The 23,014-nt window shown below is 39.8% G+C and overlaps 1 protein-coding gene across 1 annotated transcript in view; it reads right to left on the bottom strand.

The window, feature by feature from the left end:
- LOC109933474 (MORC family CW-type zinc finger protein 4-like) overlaps positions 1-22,754 on the bottom strand; it is a 64,351-nt gene extending 41,597 nt beyond the window's left edge. Inside the window, exons 1-2 of the mRNA XM_048605313.1 lie at positions 22,567-22,754; positions 21,377-21,593 (exon numbers count right to left, since the gene is read on the bottom strand). Coding sequence (XP_048461270.1) covers positions 21,377-21,593; positions 22,567-22,754 — 405 coding nt within the window. The remainder of the gene's footprint in view (positions 1-21,376; positions 21,594-22,566) is intronic.
- Between the last annotated feature and the right edge of the window lie 260 nt (positions 22,755-23,014).

Genomic DNA, 23,014 nt, shown 5'->3' with positions numbered 1-23,014 from the left:
AGAAACATAGGTGCTGAAAAAGAGTGCGAGAAACAGAGGGGCTGAAAAAGAGTGTGAGAAACAGAGGGGCTGAAACAGAGTCCGAGAAACAGATTGCGAGAATATGACGCGCTGATACAGAGTGCGACAAACAGAAGGACTGAAACAGAGTGCGAGAAACAGAGAGGTTGAAACACATTGCGAGAAACCGAGTGCGAGAAACAGAGGGGCTGAAATTGAGTGCGAGTAACGGAAGGGCTGAAAGTGAGTGCATGAAACAGAGGGGCTGAAACTGAGTGCGAAAAACAGTGGGGCTGAAACAGAGTGGGAGAATCAGAGTGGTTGAAACATAGTGCGAGAATCAGAGGGGCTGAAACAGAGTGCGACAAACAGAGGGGCTGAAACAGTGTGCGAGAAACAGAGGTGTTGAAATTGAGTGCGAGAAACAGAGGGGCTGAAACAGAGTGCGAGAAACAGATGGGCTGAAACAGAGTGCGAGAAACAGATTGCGAGAAAATGAGAGGCTGATAAAGAGTGCGACAAACAGAGGGGCTGAAACAGAGTGCGAGAAACAGATGGACTGAAACAGAGTGCGAGAAACAGAGGGGCTGAAATTGAGTGCGAGAATCAGAGGGGCCGAAAGTGAGTGCATGAAACAAAGGGTTTGAAACTGAGTGCGAAAAACAGACGGGCTGAAACAGAGTGCGAGAAACAGAGGGGCTGAAACAGAGTGCGAGAATCTGCGGGACTTAACAGAGTGTGAGAAACAGAGGAGTTGAAACAGAGTGCGAGAAGCAGAGGGACTGAAACAGGGTGCGAGAAACAGAGTGCGAGAAACAGAGGGGCTGAAGCAGAGTGTGAGAAACAGAGGGGCTGAAATGGAGTGTGACAAACAGAGGGCCTGAAACAGTGTGCAAGAAGCAGAGGTGCTGAAATAGAGTGCGAGGAACAGAGTGTTTATTTGACAGAAACACAGTCCAATGATATCGTCCAGGAACGTGACTTGTGTTTTTGGGAACTTTATCTTAGCCAAGATTGTCACCAAGCCTGAAGAAGGGTAGTACCTGAATTGTTGATTGCTCCTTTCCTCCAGATACTGCCTGGCTTGCTGTGTTCTTCCAGCCTCCTGTTTGTCTACCTTGGATTCCAGCTTCTGCAGTTTATTTTTTGTCTCTCATCACCAAGCATGCCTTTTGAAGTCAATCGAACAATTCCAATGGATGCTTCAAATGTACCTTCCATGTATGATTAAAAATCAGCAGATCGTCTATGTGCACCACACAATTGGGTAATCCCAAAATGATGTTATTGGTTAGTCTTTGAAATGTGGCTGGTGCATTTTTCATACCATATGGCATAACTTTAAACTGGTAAAATCCAGTCAGTGTAATGAAAGCCAAAATGTCCTTTAGTCTCATTGATGTAAGCATCTGCTCATATCCTTTGAGTAAATCCAACTTCAAAATGTAGGTCACTTGTCCCACCTTCTCAGTACAGTCTTCCAGCTATGGAATAGGATATGAATCAGATTTCATAATTGCACTGACATTGTGGTAATCAATACATAAGCATTGGGTAGCATTGGGTATCATTTGGTTTTGGCACTGTCACTGTGGGCGAGCTCCATTTACTGCAACTCACTTTGATTATTTTGCTTTTAAGCATGCTTTCTATCAGTTTTTGAACCTGTGCCAATTTTAGACAGTTAAGTCTATAATGATGTTGTTTAATTGGAACAGTATTTCCAATACCTACATCCTGCATAATCATGCTGTCATTTCCCAGCTTATTCTCACATATCTCTTGGTGTGATTGTAATAACTCTTTCAGGTCATTTCAATTTTCCTCTGGAAAGTAACTCAATAATTTGAGGAATATCAAATTCAGATTTAATTGGATTTGATTGTTTATTCTGAGTTGTAACAAATATCACATTCACTGTTTGCTTTCTGCTCCAATCAAAATACCATTTGAGCATAATCTCATGACACAATCTGTGAGTTTTCATTCTATCTGGTGTTCTTATCAAACAATTCACTTCATTCAATTTTCTTTCGATTTGTCACATGTGGAGCCTAGGCAACCAATGAAATTTCTCTGAACATGTACGTTTTTAAAGCCTATTAACCTGCCAGCTCTAGATATATTGAATCAAATTTAAAGCATAATCAGCAAAATCCTGTCCAGAAATCGATCTAGAAAATTGTGCAATTTTTATTGAGAATGCATTCATTAAGTTCTTTCCTCTATCTTGCTAAGAAGGCTTAGAGGTTTTGGGACTAAGCTTAGATCTAACACACCGGTTGATTCTCTTTTTGCAGTTGCTTTCTTTTCAGCTCCTTCTGTAACAAATCCTTTCATTGTTTGTGGTTTCCGAGTTGCATTGTGCAGCCTAATTTTAAAATGCTGCTATCCTTTCCGCATGTCTACTATTAGGTTTTTGCGCACAGTTTTGAGTCACCAGCTTCTGTCAGACATAGTGCACTGCCATTTTCTGAATCCTGCGTCGCCAATCCAGGGGAAGACTGAGGTTGTTGATTTGCTTATCGAGCTGGCTTGTTCTCGTTCAGACATTTCGTTACCATGCTAGGTGACATCATCAATGGAGCCTCCGCTTGGAATTTCTACTGTCTGGTCCATTATGATGAGTGGTGTCATTTCCGGTTTCGATCTATTTGGGTTTGTATATGGGGTCCAATTCTATATGTTTGTTGATTGCGTTATGGGTGGAGAACCATGCCTCTAGGAATTCCCGTGCGTGTCTATGTTTGGTTTGGACTACTGTGGTTACCTTGTCCCAGTTAAACTGATGGCCTTCATTGTCTGAGTGTACCGATATTAAGGGACAGACTCCTTATAGCCATCAACTTCAGCCTTCTTAGAGATTGCATGGTTTTTCCATTTGCCCATTGACTCTTTTGTGCCTTACCATTGAATATGCCTGTCCTTGCATTTTATCTGACACTTCTTTCTACTATCTTTGTTCTCACTCAAACTACAATTCAATGGAGTAGCAGGGCTGCGTACAGGGTCCTGAGCCCAGGGCACATTGGCTCCTATCATTTCCGTTCTTTTATCTCCTTTTTACCTCTGCTCTTTTCCTTTTATTTATTTTTTGTTTTATTTTCATTTTTCTTTCCTTTGAAACCTTTTGCAGTCGTTTAATTGGTGGCATTGGCATCAAAAGTGAGAGCGAGCCATGCACAGAATGACAGTTGCCTCCCGTTGGTTTGTGGCCAGGAGGTAGCAGTGGCAGTGGATGTACTTCCTCCTGGTGATCGGAGGTGGCAGTGGTCTAGCCGAGATCCTCTGGGCAATTGGAGGTGGGGGTAGCATGGCTTCAGTCGCAAGAGCCAAATGACGGCAGCCTCCCAGAGGTCGGAGGTGGCATCAGCAGATGTGGCTCCTCCTGGTGATGGGGGTTAGTGGTGGCAGTGGCAGCAGGAACGTCCTCCTGGTGTTCGGGCATGCCAGTGGCAGCAGCAGTGGCAAAGCTCTTCCAGAGATCGGTATGGTGGCAACAGCAGCAAGAACACAGCTCCTCCCTGTGAATGATGTGAGACTTACCAAGACTCCAGGCCATGGCTGGGCCCAGGTATCTGCATCAGTGGTTCCAAAATCCTTTAAGGGGATAAGACTTAGACTTTAAAATCTGGATGTTTTTCTTACCTTTTGGGCTTTCTTTTATTTCTGCTTTTTTTTTAAATTCTGGTTTTGTGTCCAGATGGCACAGGAGAATGGCAACTTTGTACACTTTTCACTGTACTCATGTATTCCTGTACTTGAGTACACACGACTAATTCTAATTCCAATTGTGTCTGCAATTAAGATAGAAAATACACAAATAGGTAACTGAAACAAAATGTTCACTCTTTCTGAAAACCAAAAGAGATTTTGCCGCTTCTCCACTTTTATGTGGGAGCAAACCTTTACAGTTTCTTCTAAACATCGCACGAGATGTCCCAATCCCCATCTAGTGTACTCCCTGCTCTTGCACAACTGTGTACATTTTCTAATAAATGAAATAACACCAATTTGTACACTAGAATCAATTTGAGTCAGTGTATTGGGATTCCACCCCTGAAATGTATTGAATAAACTGTACGTGGATGGAATTGATGTAAAACTGTGGTCATATTTAATATACAACATAGCCCATCCAACTTTTGAATCATTTGCCCCCATTCTGCACCTGCTCATCATAAGAGTGATCAAAAACCTAACCTGTAGTTTTCAGCCTTCAATTGTGCTTGCTTCTTCTCTTCTGCCCATCTATCCATACTAACACAACCTAGCTTCTGTAGCTATTCCTACTCTGTGGTATCTCTAATCTACAATCAGGTTCTTCTGCTTAGCAGTACTGTAACAAATTGCAGTGTCACCTCCTGGATACTAAATCATGCTTGTACCTCCATTCAATGGTCTAGCTGTTTTCAAATTTAAATGTGTACTCAGACAAATCCCTACTCTCTACAAACATCAATATCCCTTCTCAGTGGTCTTTGTGCTTATTTATATGAGTACTCCCTACTCCCTCCCACCCATCACAACTAGGGTATCTATAACTTAATCTCTCTCCTAAGCCATGCCATCTCCATTTCCAAAGGCACTCGCAGTGCCATACCATATCCTCCACAGTTAGTCGTAGACATTATCCTCATTACTGCTTTTCAGGCTATATCTATGACACTCCAAGCTGATCAGTGATTTTCAAGTTCTTCTGAGCCTGATCCTTAGCCTTAGCTTCACTTTCACTTTGTTCCATGGGCACCATCTCTCCATATTCACATTGCATTGATAACCTTTGTCCTTGTTATAGCATTCTGGGAGATAAGCAGCTGTGTGAGGTTGATCTGTAATAGGTTCCTTTAAAGTTATAGGCAAAATGTAAATTTAGGTTCCAATGGAGCCTGCATAGATAGCCTTTTGTCTGCATTTTAACATTTTTTTAGTCACTGCAGGGCTGAAACAGCATTGCTGGAGACTATGAAAGTAACATAATTGGATGGATGATTGTCTTGTTATTGTCAAATGAAAAGACCTTGTTAACATTGTGCATTATGACTATATTTTATTAGTGCACATTAAGATGAGTGATAATAGTGTGGTTGAATTTAGGATAGCTGCCAGCTGTCCACATTCCAGTGTTCCATATGAAATGTTAAAAGTGTGCAATTAATTAAGAATAAGGCCATGTAGGCACTCAGACACTCACTTCTCAACAATGTTGTATTGTGAAATGGGGAGCAAGTGAAATAAATTGGAATTGTTGATTTGTGAGGCGAGTAAAAAATTACTAGCGAACACTTTCCCAGTATTTAGCATTAGAGGTAACTTCTGATCATCAGCTACAATGCACAGAAAATTGGATATTAAATCTTTTCCCTTAGGCATTTGGATAATGCTACAGGCTGATTTTTTAATATATTTCTTCAAGTGATAGAACTTAAGGAGGCAGAACATGATGAATTAGTTTCTTCTAGAGGTTTATAAGATCATGAGGGGCATGGATAGGGTAAATTGACAAGGTCTTTTTCCTGGGGTGGGGTGTCCAAAACTAGATGGCATAGGTTTAAGGTGAGAGGAGAAAGATTTAAAAGAGTCTTAAGGGACAACTTTTTCACGCAGAGGGTGATGCATGTATGGAATGATCCATCAGAGGAAGTGGTGCAGCCTGGCACAATTACAACATTTAAAAGGCATCCGGATGGGTATATGATTAGGAACAGAGGGATATGGGTCAAATGCTGGCAAATAGGACTAGATTTATTTAGGATAGCTGATCGACATGGACAAGTTGGACGAAAGGGTCTGTTTCCATACTGTACGTCTCTGTGATTCTATGACTCTAAATAGATGACAGGTACCTCTGCATTCTGTTTTCCTGTCCTAATATTAGATGCAGTTCAAGGGAATGCTGGTCTCTGCATTGGTCATTGGACATTGCTGAGGCCACTTTTAAAGTACTGTGAATAATTCTGCTCACCTTGCTATAGGAAAGATGTTGTTAAACTTGATAAGGTGCAGAAAAGATTTACAAGGATGTCGCTGGGACTGGAGGGTTTGAGTTAGAGGGAGCTAGGCTGAATAGGCTGGAACATCGGAGGCTGAGGGGTGACCTTATAAATATTTATAGAATCATGAGGGGCATGACAGGGTGAACAGTAGAGATCATTTCCCAAGGATAGAGGAGTCAAAACTATACTGTACGGATTTAAGACGAGAGGGAAAGGATTCAAAAAGGACTTGAGGGGTGATATTTTCATGCAGAGGGTAGTGTGTGTATAGAACAAGCTGCCAGAGGAAGTGGTGGAGGTGGGTACAATCACAACATTTAAAAGGCATCTGGATGGGTAAATGAATAGGAAGGGTTTAGAGGGATATAGGAGGTCAGATTGGGATGTCTGTTTGATGTGGATAAGTTGGATCAAAGGGTCTGTTTCTGTGTCAAATGACTCAATGACTCTGTAAGACTGCTGCCAGAATATTGGCTACTGAGCTGTGTGCTTTGCTACTTGTGGTCACGCACTCCACCTACAAGCTGAAGGGGTGAAATCATTTTTGGTTCCAGTGCATGAGCTGCACACAAAGCACTGGGTGAACTCAATAACTCCCTGCACTGTGGGGAATGCTGAAATCTGATTGAGGACTGATGCCAATTCTGCCTGCTTGTCTCTTGGAAAGAGAAATAAAATGTAGTTACCTCTGATTGAAAAGGGATCCTCACTGGAATCTCTTAAACAACATTAAATGGCAATTGAGAGATGTTACAAAGTTCTCCAGTTTCAGCTTAGAAGGAACCAGATGTATTAAATGTTCATTGCCAAAGTAATCTCACAACAACTGGCAAAGCAGTTCTTACTTTTCCCTGAAGTTGCAGTTGGGATAGCAGCATCTGTCAGATTTCAACGTGGTCATCCTTATTGAAATACTGCCATCTCGCATGTTGTTCCTAGTCGAACTTCAAATATGGGAACTGCTTCTAAAACACGTGATCTTCAACTGAGACCCCTAACTCCCTGTTCATCTCTTATGCAGCAGTTTCTCCTTCTCTGTGTGACCACTGCTCATTTTCTTAGTTGTGGTGTACTTAATGGAAATGCCTTTACTTTTATTATGTGGGCGGGAAAAAGTGTGGTTAAGTATCTTCCTGAACTGCTGTATTCCATTTGGTGTTGGTACATCCATAATGGTATTAAGAAGGAAACTATAGGAATCTGACCAAGTGACAGTAAAAGAATGATGACATAGTTCCATGTCAGGAGAGTGTGTGACTTGCAGATGGTGGTTCAGATGTATCTGGTATCCTTATTCTTGTGGGTAGCAGAGGTTATGAATTTGTAAGGTGCTTTCAAAACAGCCTTGATGTGTTGCTGCAGTCCATCTTATAGACAGTATACATTCCTGCCACTGTAATGAAGGGAGTGAATATGGAAGGTGTGCCAAAGAAGCAAGCTGTTTAGTCCTGATGGTCTCAGGTTTGTCAAGTGTTGTTGCACCTGAACCCCTTCAGGTAAGTGAAGAGTATTCCAACACATTCCTGACTTCTGCTTTGTAGACGGGGACAAGCATTTGGGAGACAAGAAGTGAGTTACCTACTGCAGAATTCCAAACCTCTGGCCTGGTCTTAGACTCATACAGTCATACAGCATAGAAACAGGCCCTTTGGCCCACGAAGTCTGTGCTGACCCACAAACACCATTTACCTACACTTGATTAATAGCCTACTCTGCCCTCGCATTTTAAATGCTTGTCCAGATGCTTCTTAAATGTTGTAAGATTACCTGCCTCAACCATGTTTCAGGCAGCCTGTTCCATATTTCTGCCACATTCTAGGTGAAAATGTCTTTCTTCAGATTCCTCTAAACTACTTACTCCTCACCTTAAACTTGTGCCCTCTGGTCTTACTCATGCCTCTCAAAATTTTGTGTACCTCAATCAGATTCTCCTTCAGCCTCCTTTGCTCCAGAGAAAATAAACACAGCCTATCCAGCCTCTCCTCAAACTTCTCATCCCAAAACACATCTTGGTGGATCTCCTCTGTATCCTCTTCATTGCAATCACATCCTTCCAATAGTGTGGTGACAGAACTGTACACACTATTCCATCTGTGGCCTAATGAATGCCCTACAAAGTTGCAAAAAGACATCACTGCTCCCATACTCTACACCACAGTTAATGGAAGCAAGCATCCTGCATGCTTTCTTCAAGACCCTGTCGAACTGTGCTAACGCTTTCAGGGATGCATGGGCTTGTACAACAAGGTCCCTTTGTTCCTCAGTACTCCCTTGGGACCTACCATTCATTGAGTATATCCTTCCCTTATTAGGCTTCCCAAAATGCACCATGTAACACTTATCAGGATTAAATTCCATCTGTCACATTAGCCACAGTATTTATATGGCGGGTCCAGTTCAGTTTCTGCTCAATGGAAACCCCAAAATGTTGATATTGGAGGATTCAGCATTTGTAAGTGTTAGCCCTACACTGTTTTGCCATTACAGCTGTCCTTGCAGAAAATGACACAGCTCAGCTACATTTTTGCTGACTGAAATGTTGAGAAGATCGGTATTCATGGTTATTGTTCAGTTGTTATGTCACAGCCCATAGAAATAGTTGGTAAAGTCAGTCATAGATGCATTCATCACTGGAACTAAATACTGCAGATGCTGGAAATCTGGAATGAAAACAGAAAATGCTGGAGATAATGAGGATGGAGGCATTATCTGTGGAAAGAAACATTTAACGCTCCAGATCAACGACAATTCATGTGACAATCAGACAAATGAATCAAAAATGGCAAGATTCAGTGCAATATTGTTCTAGTCATTACAGTAATTAACATGAAACAAAATTTATTACATCATTTTATTGTCTTTGGAGTTCTTTTCCGCAGTGAGAATGTTGGCTTTAAACAGAAGAAAATCAGTTATATTGAGTACCTTTACATTTGAAAGTCTGTACTTGATTTGTTGATCTAACTGAATCTTGGGTAGCAAAAGCAGAATATTGTGGATGCTGGAAACATGAAATTAAAATTGAAAATGCAGGAAATTGGAAATCAGGAGGCTAGACAGAAGTCAAAGTGAGAAACTAAAATTAACATTTTAAATTGATGTTGTAATGAAACATTGTCAATCTGAAATATTAACTGTGTTTCATACTGCACAGATGCTTTCTGACCCATTGATTACATACAGAATTCTGAGTAATTATGTTAGGTTTTTGACTTCTCTGATTTCCCTTCCTTCATGCCACCAAATGCAGAGTTTTCTTTGACTCACTGTCGTACAAAATTACAAACCCTGATGGTACTGTACTCAACAGTGCTTAGTGAAAGACCTCATCTCAACTGTGCACTCGTATATAACTTCACATGTTAGCTTCTCCACAAAAGAATTGTGACTTTTCCCTTAACAATCTGAAATACAGTGATTACTGATGATAGCCTGCAATAAATGGGTTCAGCCCACTATAAAGCAATTCAGTAATATCGTCAAAATTAATCAGAAGCTGCAGTGTGCTGGCAATATTTAATGGTTTGGCTTCTAACTGGTAGCAAAATGATACATTAAAGGGATGTGAATGCATTCTAACGTAATTCAACTGCGCAATCTCTGAGCTGTTACTGTCCTGCTTCACATAATTCTCTGAAGATCTGACCTGCAATCAGATAAATTTGAAGAAGCTTGATGACATTACCAATATACATAAAGTTAAGATCACTAATAGGAATGATATTATAACAGGGCATGTTCCCAGGTTTTCTGTCATCACCTATCAATAGAACAGCAATCCCTTAAAAATACTAAAATTTACTGAAAGGTGTAAAAGCAGAATAAAGTTATAGATCAGTGACAGTGCTGAGTAATTTTTCATCACAAATGACAACATAATGATCTAACATTGTAAATCTATGGAATACGGTTCTTTTACACTTCAAGTAATAACTGAAAAATAGATATGATTCATCTTACTTCTCTGATGATTGAAACCAAAATGTGTAAAGGAGATTTGTGCAAAGATAATAACGATGCCCTACTCAAAATGGTAGGCATTAAAACCTAGTGACAGGTTGATGCAGCTGCAGCAGTATCTGTGGGATGCATCACAAGAATAATTTTGGACTCGAGTCGACAGCAATCCAAATTTAGTGCCAGTTGGTCCGACCATTAATATCCACAGTGCACAGAGATATTTTGGCTAATTGAATGAGAAGTCTGCCTCCCCAAAACTCATTCTGACTGCTTAAATTTTGAATTGCTTTTATTCACTCATTGGATGAAATTTCCTTTCCGATGCGGAATTTATTGCCCATCTTAATTGCCTTAAGAAGGAGGGTGTCAAGCTGCCCTCTTGAGCCACTGCAGTCCATGTTGTGATTGATGCGCCCACCATGCTGCTAGAATAGGAGTTCCAGGATTTTGCAGCTATAGTGAAGCAATGGCAATGTATTTCCAATTCAGGAAGGAAATTTGCAGATGTACTGTTACTATGTGGCAGCTGCCCTTGCCCTTCTAAGTAATAGTGATCATGAGTTTTGAAGGTGTTTTGAAGGGCCCAAGATGAGTTGCTACAGTGCATCTTTTATTTGGCACACAAGATTACCACTACATATTAATGGTGAAGGAGGTGAATATTGAAAGTGATCGATGGTAATGTGGATTTTGCTACCTACTTTGTGTTTTACCTGATATACCAATGGTTATGTTATCCTTCACAATATAAATAAAAACTGGATGTGAATATCATAGGGATGATGTATCAAATGAACATTTAGTACAAATAGCCATTGTGTAAAAATATTACATTCACAGGCACATTAATGTCTGAGCTAGCATTAAGCTATTAGACTACAAGAGAGGAGCATGCTTCAAGTCATGTTTATGCTTCAAATGATTTGAATTACAATGGTGTATGAGGTTATCATCTTAGATTCCATACGATGATGCATTAATAATATCATAAACATGTCTCTTTGCAGCATACAGATGTAAGGACAGTAGGATATAACAGGTGGGGTGCTGATCAAGCTTGCTGTGTTAAGCTGGAAGGTGGTGAGCTTCTTAAGTGTTATTGGAGCTAAACCATGCAGGGAAGTGGATGGTATTCATCACACTCCAGATTTTTGGCAGATAGCCTTTGGAGACTCAGGAGGTGTGTTGTATGTTTATGTAAGTGTGTTGGACAGTCACTTTAACAGTCTGATCATGTGATGTGATGATGACACCATCATCCATTTTGAAGGGAAAGAGCTCAGAGTAGCTTGTTGTCTTGTACACTGAACACCTCCTTAATAAAATTTCTTGTTGTTTCAAACAGTGTGACCCCTATTTTTCCCTGAAACCAAACAAGGTGACATACTCACCATATAATTCCCAATCTCTGACCTTGTTTTGTAGCTCCAGTAAAGATGTGATTGCTCCATTTAGGATATGGGTTAATTATAATCCCCAGGATATTAATAGTGGATAAGTCTGCAATGATAGCATCCTAAAAATGTCAAGAAGAGATTGTTGGATTCTCCTTTGTTGGAGATGGTCAAATACTGGCACTTGAGTTTGAATGCTACTTGCCACTTTACAGCCCAAGTCTGGATGCTGTCTATGTTTAGCTGCCCAGTTTCATGATTGTTCACATGAGGAGCTAAGAATGATGTTGAATTATCAGTGAACTTTTCCATTATCGACCTTATGATGAAGAGAATTTGACTGTGAAGCAGCTGAACAGCACTTCCTGAGGGGTGCCTGATGCACGTCCTGGAGATGAGATGATTAGCCTCCAACAACCACAACTTTTTTTTGAGTTGTTACATCTGCAACCAATGGGGAGTCTTCAAGGCCATATTCCAGTTGTAGGATTCTGACTGTTACTTTTCAAGTGAGTGTAGGGTGTGCCATGCATGCTCTCCTGATTTCCATGGAGGCATTCAGCTGCTTAAGCAGCCTTCCAAAAAACTCTGTAACAATGTTAGAATTACTTGATGAGCCATGAACACCACTGCTGTGCACTGAGAAAGACTGGTCTGGTGCCCACCCATCCATTTTGTCCCGAGGAAGTTTCAGCTTCTTGACTTAAACTGATAAATCTTTGAGCAATTGGAGCAGGGGGAGGGGGCTTATGGTAGAGGATTTGTGAATGGTTTAGAAATTTATTCTTTTCTGTGTCTTCTAGGATCTGGGAATTGAACAGTGCATACATAGAGGTGAGTCCAGACTAATGACATTTTCTCAATTTGGGAGCTTAACCTCATAAGTATTAGGATAATAATAAGCAATCAAGTATAAATGCTGCTCATGTTACCCACTCAACTACCACATGCTGAAAGAAAATGGCATAAAATATTAATTGACAAATGGCTATTTGACTCAAAAATCTGTTCTTCAATGCACCACATATAATTTACTCATTTGTGGTCTCTACCTCTCGACGTATGCACCCTCTACTCCCATCTCAATTTATTCTCACTTGCAAGGATTTTGTTGGAACGTACTAGTTCCCTAAGGTGAAGTAAAATAAACAAAGAAACAAATATAATAAAAACACTGTCTTGATTAATTATTTAGCTGCACAAAAAAACCCATTTCCATTTAATGTTTATGTCAACTGTAATAGAACTTCATAACCTTTGGTTCTTGAATTTGAGCAGTGTTTGTGTTATGTTGTATATGAGATCAATTAAATGCGCCAGCACATTCTGTAAATAACTAAGAATGCATTATTAATGAAGATTTCCTCAGCTGAATTTGTAGTAATAGCAAGTCAGAATAAAGTAATCATTCTGAAAGGGTTACTTATACCACTGACGGTGATTGATGTTCAATCTTAACAGCTGTCTCGGAGGTGATAAGACAGAAAATAACTTCAGGGAAGGGAAAACCTATTGGTTTCTTGTTATTTCAAATGAGTGTGATCCCCCAAACTCAAATAATCTAAGTGTTAATTGGATGAAATTGCAATGTGCCAGATAAGAACATTTTGTAGAACATGTCTCCCCTATTTTCCTGGAAATATTAACCAATTTGAATTAAGTTTCCACAATGAAAACTGAGGAGCTGGAAATTACATACAAGTAGATAAATGAGTTGTATGCCAGCATAGCACAGTGCAATTTCATTCATTTTTCTGCATCCATTTCTGTTGCTGTTCTAAGCAATGAAAATTGATGATAGCTTTGTTGATACTGATTTGTGGCAGCTACTGAATCTGACAGTAAAAAGTAGCTGAATTATCTTTAAAGTAGGTGGACCAAAATGATTCTATAATTTTTAATGTAATTCTCAATTCAGCACATGCTGCTTGAATAAAAGCATTATATTGAAAAGAAAGAGAATGATAAAGAGGCTATTCAGCCCAACAAGTCTGTGCTGATGTTAATACATCACAAAATTCAACCTTATCTCATCTCATTCTTTCAGTGTTTCTTTCCAGACACCTTTCTCTCATGTACTTGGCTCATCTCTTCTTTAAAGCAACTACATTCTTTACCACAACTGCTTCCTATAGTCGCAAGTTCCACATCCTGTACAGAACCATCTTGTGCTGAAGGCCTCTAGTTTTGGGGTCTCCCACAAGTGGAAGCATGCTCTTCACATCTACACTATATTACTCATTCATAAGGTCACATCTATGTCTTCTTGTTCCTCAATGAATAAAGCCCCAACTTACATTCTGTTTTATAACAATGAATTGGAAATCCAAAGTACTATGAGCATTTTTCGCCCTTAATTCGAAAATGTGTGATTTTCAAAAGAGGACTGTTGTAGAAACAAAATAACTGCAGGTGTAAAGTCAGAGTTGCCAGACAAAAATTTTATGTGGGACCAATGTAATGCAACATCTAAATGTGTCAAAACAAATGAACAGAAGCAACTTGAGATAATGAGGTGACGCTACACTCACCCCTACCCCCCTGTGACGCTACATTCACCCCTACCCCCCTTGCAGAGAGCCAACTGTTTTGGACATATTACAATTTTCCCTTCCAGGAACATGCGAAAGCAGGTTTAAAAGAGCCCTTCAGTACTAGGCTGTGTTAGAATTATGCTGCATGGATCTAGTGTGATGTATAAGCCACAGCTTCGGCACAGCCGGTATGCACCTGTGCTGTGCAGGTAAAGAAAGGAAACTTTCTGAAACTCTGAGTGTTGCAAACCATTCAAAAAAGAATCAGGAATGAGGAACTTCAGTTGACCGACTTCATCCAAAATCTTGAAAGTCAACTGTTCAACTGCCAACATCAATGTGACTGGTGCGACCCAAAAATGGCTGCAGTGTCATCTTATATGGTCTTCACGAAGAATTCAGAGATTGATCTGCACAACTTTTATTTTACTTTTTATTCGACTCACCTCTTATTTCTCATCAGTGTGCATGTGTATTGTGTTATTATTTATTTTTCCATGTAACAATTAATAAACTCATTCTTTTGTTAAGTTATGAGAATCCTGATAATTTGGCTCATCTTAGAAGCAGAAGTTACTTTCGAACCAATACACTGCATATGAATAAAAACAAGATGCTGGAGGAACTCAATGGGTCTGGCAGTATCTGCCGAGAGAGAAAGAGAGTTAATGTTTCAAGTCCAAAATGACTGTTCTTCAAAAGATTCTTCTTCGCCGCTTTTTTTTAAAGTTCATTTAGGTCTTGGAGACATGTACTGACAGAAGAAGGGATCCTTTTGTAAATTAGCCTTGTTGTGACCAACCAAGAAGGCAGCTGAATAAAGCAGAGAACAAAAACAAAGGTTTCTGGAAAAGCTCAGCAGGTCTGGCAGTTTCTGTGAAGAAAAATCAGAGTTAGCATTTCAGGTCCGGTGAGCCCTCCTCCATTCTGAGGAAGGGTCATCGGACCTAAAACGTTAATTCTGATTTTTCTTCACAGAAGCTTTCACAGAGTTTCCCATGTTCTTACTGCTGAAAATTTTTACCAGTTGTAATTATTTTTTGTTACTACTTGATTTTCAAAGCAAACTTCTCTCGAACAGGGGGCTCATCATCCACAATGAAATCTGGTGGTACCCTCATTGATCTGATCTCTGGAAGTTCTGACAGGAAAAAAAAAGAGTTCTAAACTGATACATAGAATTCTCTCCACTACACCATCATATCTGCCCACAATGTGATTTCATTTTTCTAATTTCAGACTTGATTGTGTCTGACATATAAAATCAATTACAGCCATAGTGAAATTGAAATGTGGGAGTGATCACTTGTCCCTGTTCTTCATGTTATATTCAACTCTGTTGGCTGCTTTAATCAACACAGCATTTCCTGCCAGAAACAGTTAGGAGCTTCACTTTGATATTTTGGAACTTTTGGAATACTGTTTTAATTCTGGTCTCCCTGCTATAGGAAAGATGTTGTTAAACTTGCAAGGGTGCAGAAAAGATTTACAACGATGTTGCCAGGGTTGGAGGGTTTGAGCTATTGGGAGAGGCTGACTAGGTTGGGGCTATTTTCCCTGGTGCATCGGAGGCTGAAGGGAGGTTTATACCGTTATGAGAGGCATGGATAGGGTGAATAGCCAAGGTCTTTTTCCTAGGTTGGGGAAATGCAAAACTAGAGGGCGTAGGTTTATGGTGAGAGGGGAAAGCTTTAAAAGGGACCTAAGGGGCAACCTTTTCATGCAGAGGGTGGTATGTGCATGGAATGAGCTGCCAGAGGAAGTGGTGGAGGCTGGTACAATTACAACATTCAAAAGATTTAGAGGGATATGGGCCGAATGTTGGCAAATGGGACTAGATTAATTTCGGATATCTGGTCAGCATGGGTGAGCTGACCGATGGGTCTGTTTCTATGCTGTACAACTCTATGACTCCATTATGTGAAAGAGAGTGATGCTGAAACTCGTACTTCACCCACAATTTCCTAGGTTTCTAATTACAGCAATGTTCATGTGTGCGCAATCGATGTCCAGGATTTCAAACAAAAGAAAACTACTGTGGATGCTGAAAATCTGAAATACAAACAGCAAGTAGTGTGAATGCACAGCAGCCCAGGTGGATGCTGAGTGCTTCCAGCAATTTTTCTCATACTCAAGTGTTGTGAAGTTGGCAGAGTACTTGTAGATTGGGAGGCAGGAAGTTAACATTTGGTGTTTGTAAAATGTTTGGGGGAAAGAATTGTGTGGTCCCTTTAAAAGATGATATGCTTTTTTCTATGCTTAGAGATTTAAAAAAGGAAGTTTGTGAGCAGCTTGAAACTTTGCAAGTACACAGAGAGCTCCCAAATTGAAACATTTGTATCAAAAGGCCGTACAATTAGCGGGCCAAGCAGCATTTTTTGCCAAGACAACAAGTTTTGAATTTAGCCAATCAATTTGACTCAGGCACTTAGATACCAGAACAATTAAATTTAAACCTGATGGTTTTGACAACATAGGACCAATCCTATTGGAAGAAATTGATATGTCATCAAGGGTAAAAAAGAAGGGGACAGTTGGACTGCCACCTGCCAGAGTTAATAGCCTGCAGCTCTCAAGAGAGAATCACTAGCTCTCACAGACTCTTATATGTCTTAGAGAAAGCGCCATTTAAATAAAAAAGGTACCCACGGCACAACTAGTGAATATTCCTGAGATAAACATCGACAGATAAGGCATTCCTGACAGAATAGTCAACAAAGAAGGCACTGAGCATTCCAAAAGAGTTGTAACCTGGCTGTAAATTCTATTATATATGTGGGAGTTATATTTATTGGAACAGCAAACCATTAGAACCTTGTTTTATTCAGAAATAGTTAGTAGTTAGAAGGGGTTTATTTGGTTTGTTAATAGTTTTGTTAATTTGTTCACTGTTAGAGTTAGATTATTAAATTGTTACTTGTTGATTTTAAAGTGAGTGTCAGGGAATGATTTTATTTAACCACTAGAAGTTGCTGAAAGGCAGGTTACACCACTTTTCATACTCATTTTACAGATTATAGGGCGAGGTGCTTTGGTTTTAGTGCTCAGAGGGGGATCAACCTCTGCTTTATAACAGAAGGATTTCTAGGCAGCTGCTGGATGCATGAATGAGAATTTAAAAGGGACAGAGAAAATCAATCTAGGTTTTGGAAGGCAATGTTTCCTCCCACCTGCTTCCCTGTTTTTCTTTTGTTAATTTAGTTCAAATGGTTCTAACATTGGAGTATTTTGTGCAGAATCTTTCCGGTGCTGAACAAGTAGGAAATTAAGGGAATTCATCTGCAATGGTCAGTGAGGAGCTTCTCAGAGTCGAGAGCAAAGAGTCCCATTTTCCAAGTGAGAACGGTGAGACAAGCTTTTCCCAATGAGCAACAAGAGGCTCTATTAGCATGCATTAACATCCTCAATGTTACATCATCTCACTTCATTGATATGCAGTTTCCCATTCTCCCATTTGTCAGACAGAAACTAGACAGCAACAGTTCCTAACATGGAACTCAGAGCAATAACCTGGTGACCACAGCTTGCTACCTCACTCCTCCAGACCTCCATCAGTCACCAACATCGGAGGGCATGGTCCGAGGGCACTGACACCTTGTACCTCCCACTTCATCAATCAACCAGGCCCCAATTAGCAAAATTGGGTGCCAGTTTCCCTCTGTCTGACATAACTACAACAATTGACTGGAACCATGCAGAGCAGCGATGGATAGTCAGCACTTGGCCTGGTGCATGGCTGAACTTTAATGACTGTAGTGCTCGTGCACGGATGAACTTTAAAGACTGCAGTGCTGCCAAGAATCCTGGGAGGTCCTGGTAGCAACTATTACTTCTGCCTGCGGTAAGTGGATGAACATGATGCTGGCATGTTGGATAGATAATGAGGCATATTTTGGAAGATTGCATAAAAAAAACCCCTAGGCCTCACAGAGAGAAATCCTCCATGAAACATGCCAAAATAACTATTGCAATCTCTGGTACGGATCAGCCCTTTAATTTGAGAAATGTGGACAGTTAGTTTCCCTATGGGAATAATGCAACCTTCACATTTTTAGGAGAAAAACAGAAATGATAGCTATCAGTTAGATATAATCTCCCTTAAGCATTAACTTCACCTACAAACATAGACAGACCCAAATTTCCCTTGAATTGATAACAATAGGCTCTGATTTATTAAGAAGGCAACCCTATGTTGTGTTACATTCTTGTTACAATTGACTTGCAAACAAGCACCAGCATTAATGCCATTTGTATCTGATTATAAATGTTGGCCGTAAGGAACATGTCTGGTATGTGATGTAGCTATCAATATGGGACAGGGTAAAAAATGAAATGGCTTACTTTATGCAAATTGGAATTAGCAAAAATGTAAAGTTTTAAACTTGAGGCTATCCTGGGATTCCATACCAGTGGTCTATCTGTGTGTTAGATACTCAATTAACATGTATTTGCCAAATGCAGATGATCCTGTATGGTTTCCAGCATGAATCGAGGTACATTACCTCTAGTCATCAATAATTTGTTTAATAATTTATTATCAATTTCTATATTTCAATTACAAATTGCGATCGCCCATAATTTTAAATAAGTTACCATGACAGTGTTCTCCATTTTTTTCTCTCAAAGGCTAAATGACTGTATTTTACACTTCTCCATTCCATTGAAATGGCTATGGAAAGATCACAATAGCACAGTACTCAGCAAATTACCAAGGAGATGATTTTAAAGTCTGAGGAGTTGGCTTGTACAAAATTTCCAAGTCATTTCTTTGCCCTATTATCCTAAGGAATATGTGATGGGAGAGTGCAAGATCCTAGACTCTGGATTCATTTGATAGAAGAGATGTCCATTTGTGCTTTAATGTTAAATGGTAACTTGAGAAATTTTAATATATCCACCCAGCCAATGCAACATATGCTGACAGTTTTTCTTACCTGCCAATTCTTTTAATTAGATTCAAATCATATCATCCACAATATAAAACTGAAAACAATAAGATTCTAGTCTCTTGGAGGATATTAACAGGCAGTGTTGAAAACAATACAGTTGTCAGATTATTTTGTGAAAACAACTTTTTTTTGGTCAGTGTTTTATTGGCATCAGTCAAGTGATGGTTCAACTTGAGCATGCCTCCAGTAATGGTCACAGATCTCTAATAGCTCCAGGCTTTTTGAATTCATTTTTGCATGAGTTTCAAGATCTTTGAATCTCAGGGTAATAATGATCAACAGCCAGATTATGGTTTTTCTCATAATATAAATCAATGATTATAGTAGAATGAAATGGAGGATGTCATTAAAAATGTCCGACTTCTGCAAAAGATTAATTGGAATCATAAATCACATCTCTTGAACGTTTTCTCTTTGAAAACATAATTAGGAAAATGAATTGATAATATAAGAAGGGCACACAGTTGACTGTTCAGCTTCTTGCAGGAAGTATATCTCAAAGCTTTTGTGTAGATACTCTGTCACTGAGACTCCGTTTCAATGACTTCCACCTTTGGCAGATTGACACCTACTGAGATTCTTTATTAATTACATACACCTTACTTACCATGATGCCAATCCTGTTCTTTCTGAAGAAGGGTCGAGGCCCGAAACGTCAGCCTTCCTGCTCCTCTGATGCTGCTTGGCCTGGTGTGTTCATCCAGCTCTACACCTTGTTATCTCTGCTCCACTCCCAGTTTTTTTTTGTTTTCAAATTTTCCTGACCCTGCTGATTCCCAATCGACCCGCAAAAACTACCCCTCCCCGCACCTGTATTTTAAGGCCTTTAAATGCCCACGTAACTCCATTTAAAAATCCACAAGGTGGCAGTGTTGAATAAAGGCCTGCACACAGTTAAAGGGTTTTAGGAGTTCTTGGCTACTTCCTTAATTGTAATTTTCTGAAGAAGGGTCTAGGCCTGAAACGTCAGCCTTCCTGCTCCTCTGATGCTGCTTGGCCTGCTGTGTTCATCCAGCTCTACACTTTGTTATCTCCTTAATTGTAGAGCTTCTTAGCGTCTGCCCTTTCCATTCCACATCACAGAGTAAGCTATTCAGGAGCAGCGACTTAAATGCGCCACGCCACTGAAAGGTACAAACCCACTTTCTGCTGCTATGGACTTTTCTACATTCCAAGAGACATTTTGGGATTGCCTCTCTTGAAACATATTTTCCTGACTGTTCTCCATATTCCAAACCTCCTTTCTGCCTCTTCCACTTCTTGTGACTTGCTCTCTTCTTATCCTCACATCCCACAATACAACAGTATTTGCACTTTGAATGTTCTTCATTGTAAAGCACTTTGTGCCATTCTGAAACAAAAACAGAGAATGCTGGAACTACTCAGCAGCATTGTGCAGAGAGAAATACAGTTGATGTTTCAAGTCTTATATAACTCTTTATTCAGAATGTTCTAAAGTCATTTAAGTAAGTGGTTGAGGATTGGAGACTGTTCCAAGCTCAATGAGGAAAGAAAATTGAAAGATTCTATAAAGAAGACCAGTCTTGAAGATATCCTAAGTTTGCAAGCTGTATTCTGCATTCACTGTGCTTTGAAAGCCTGTGTTTTTTTTTGAGACAATCCCAAATCCAAAACAGAAATCAAGTTCAGGTTTCTGAGGAAGTTTATTAATTTGATTTGCTGGCTGTATTATCAGACTTGAGAAATCAGCATGTGAGTAATTGGAAGCTAAACTAAAAGTCTCAGACAGTGATGTTAAATTTCAACTAGGAGTCAGAACAGGAAAGAATCTAAATCCTCAGATTTTCCAATTGTAGAACAATTCAACAGCAGTAGAGAAACTGTAAGCATTGGATAGCTGAGATGGAAAATTGTGGTGGAGCTGAAGAAGGAAACTGAAAAGGCTAGTTCCAGAGGCAGTGAAGTGAAAGATCTGCAAAGGTGTGTTTTTTGGTGGACATTGTACTAGTGAAACTCAATTGTAGTAAAGCTGCTGTCAGCTGGGACTTCAGGTCAAACTCCTCCATGAAGACAGACATTGAAACTCTACCTGAGAAAACAGAATATAGCTGAGATTAAGCCATCTATGTTGAAGGGACTATCTGAGAAGTCTGTAAGATCTGTCTTTGTTGCACCAGCTATTTAAAATAGAATTTAATTATTAATTCTTCTTTATCTTGATTATCAACAATTTGTTAAAGTAAAAATTTTAAAAAGTGAAACCTTGTTCATTGGGATTTTCTATTGGTGTGAGAAGTTCATTTCTTTTGTGTTATTGGTCTTTGTGTAAGCCGATTTTTCCCAATCTCGTTTAAACAATGTTCTGATTAGGTAAATATAAACTTTAATACTGCGGTGGTTGCAGTAGAATTGAATAAATACTGACCTGGTTAATGTTATTGGACTGAAAGAGGAAGTAGATCGTTAAGAGCTGGACTGGCTGTTTATGACCATTAAGGTGAGCATTAAATATTTAATTCTGTAGTGAGAAGACAGCCAAGAAACCCTTTGCAAATAGTGTTAAAGAACTGCTGGATCAATACTGCAACAATTGCATGCTTAATCTTGAATCCAATAATAATGTTCTCCATCTCCATCTCATCAATATTTCTGATGATATCGTAGTAACCTGAAATGCTGACCGTGTTTTTCTCTCTTTCCTCAGATGCTTCCTGACCTTCTGAATGCCTGGGTTCACGGGCAACACTGCTGCTGGGTGAAGCATTATTGTCTGCTGGTGTGAAACGTGAGCAAGTAGCACTGTAGGAAAAGTGGGCATGTCAGGAGCACAAAATTTGTCCCAAGCAAGAATCAAGTACCCAGGCTATGACAATTTATTAGATTCACTTATAAATTATTTGTAAGGTGTGTGAAAACTCAGCACGAATTATAATCAGCCTGAAACTTCCTTTGCAAAATGGCACTTCTGGTGACAGTTAAGCTTTTGGTCTCTCCATAGGTGCCGTATGGTATTGTACGAAAATTGATGAGCCTTATTTTGATTGAAAGCAGGAAATTTAATTCTCATTCAATTACAATTATTCACTATAATTGTTGCTGTGTTTTCCCACATTTTACATCTGTCCTGGATGCAAATGTACATGCACAGATGGGAAACATACATATTTTACTGTTTTATTTTAGATGTCCAGCATCTGCATTACTTTGCTTCTGTGCACCAATATTAGCTCTCTGCCTTTGGACATGTACACCTGCTGTAATTCATCTTTGATGTTCAAAAGGATGGGTAGAAGTTTGTGGGCTAAGTATAAGAGATTGGTGTGTTTGGCAGGAACTAACACATAACCTCCATTGAGATAACATGACCAATCGCCTTGCAGTCAGCTCATTTAAGGTGAGCATGGACAAATTTCTTAGCCTATTACAGGCCTTGATGCCAGTGTACTGGGTTGCCAGATGCTGCTGACCAATCAGAGATCAGCAGCTTTTTGGTCTTAAAGCCCACCTTGGGGGATCCAGTGGCAAGAAACTACCTGATCTGTATCACCTTATCATGTGGGGTGTTCACAGGTAGAGGGCTTGTTATGGGAGTCAGAGGCAAGGGCAGTGTGGCTTTTAGACACCATCCTTGCCCCCAGTCTGTGCCTCTGTGTGCCCACAGATTGGAATTAATTATGCCTCCCACACCAGTCAGTGAGGTCACTTTGTCTTTCAGTTTTGAAACTAACCACTTTCTGAAGGGCCTTAATTGGTGACAGAGTGAGAAGGTCACCATGGTCTTTCCTTATCCAGTACCTGGTGAGGTGGCGAGAAAGGAGCAAGGGAAAACGTGCCCAATAATTTTCCTTTTCCTGCCATTTCTCTCGCTAGCTCCAGGGACGGTAAAATTGCACCTAATGATTCTGAGGGTAAGGGCTCCTCTTCTTTCCGTCTAGTAAAGTCAGATGCATTTGTGATCATTTTCTATTGGCTATTTCTAGAGAAGTTACAAACACAAGTCATATAGTTGGCTGAGCATGGAATGAGACAACTAAGTAGAAGTCAAGTGAATGTAAAACAATTAATGAAACAAAAATTTGAATGGAACACTGAGCTCCAAGTGCACCTTAATTCATTCGAAAATATCCTGCTAACTCATGATTCACCACAGTATGAGATATGGAACTCCTGTACTTGCTGCAGATCCATCATTTTCACTGAGCTTCGCCTTGTGATTTTAT

This window comes from Rhincodon typus, chromosome 14 (assembly GCF_021869965.1).
Source record: "Rhincodon typus isolate 14 chromosome 14, sRhiTyp1.1, whole genome shotgun sequence".
NCBI classification, from domain to species: domain Eukaryota; kingdom Metazoa; phylum Chordata; class Chondrichthyes; order Orectolobiformes; family Rhincodontidae; genus Rhincodon; species Rhincodon typus.
This window is presented reverse-complemented; position numbering and strand designations above follow the sequence as displayed.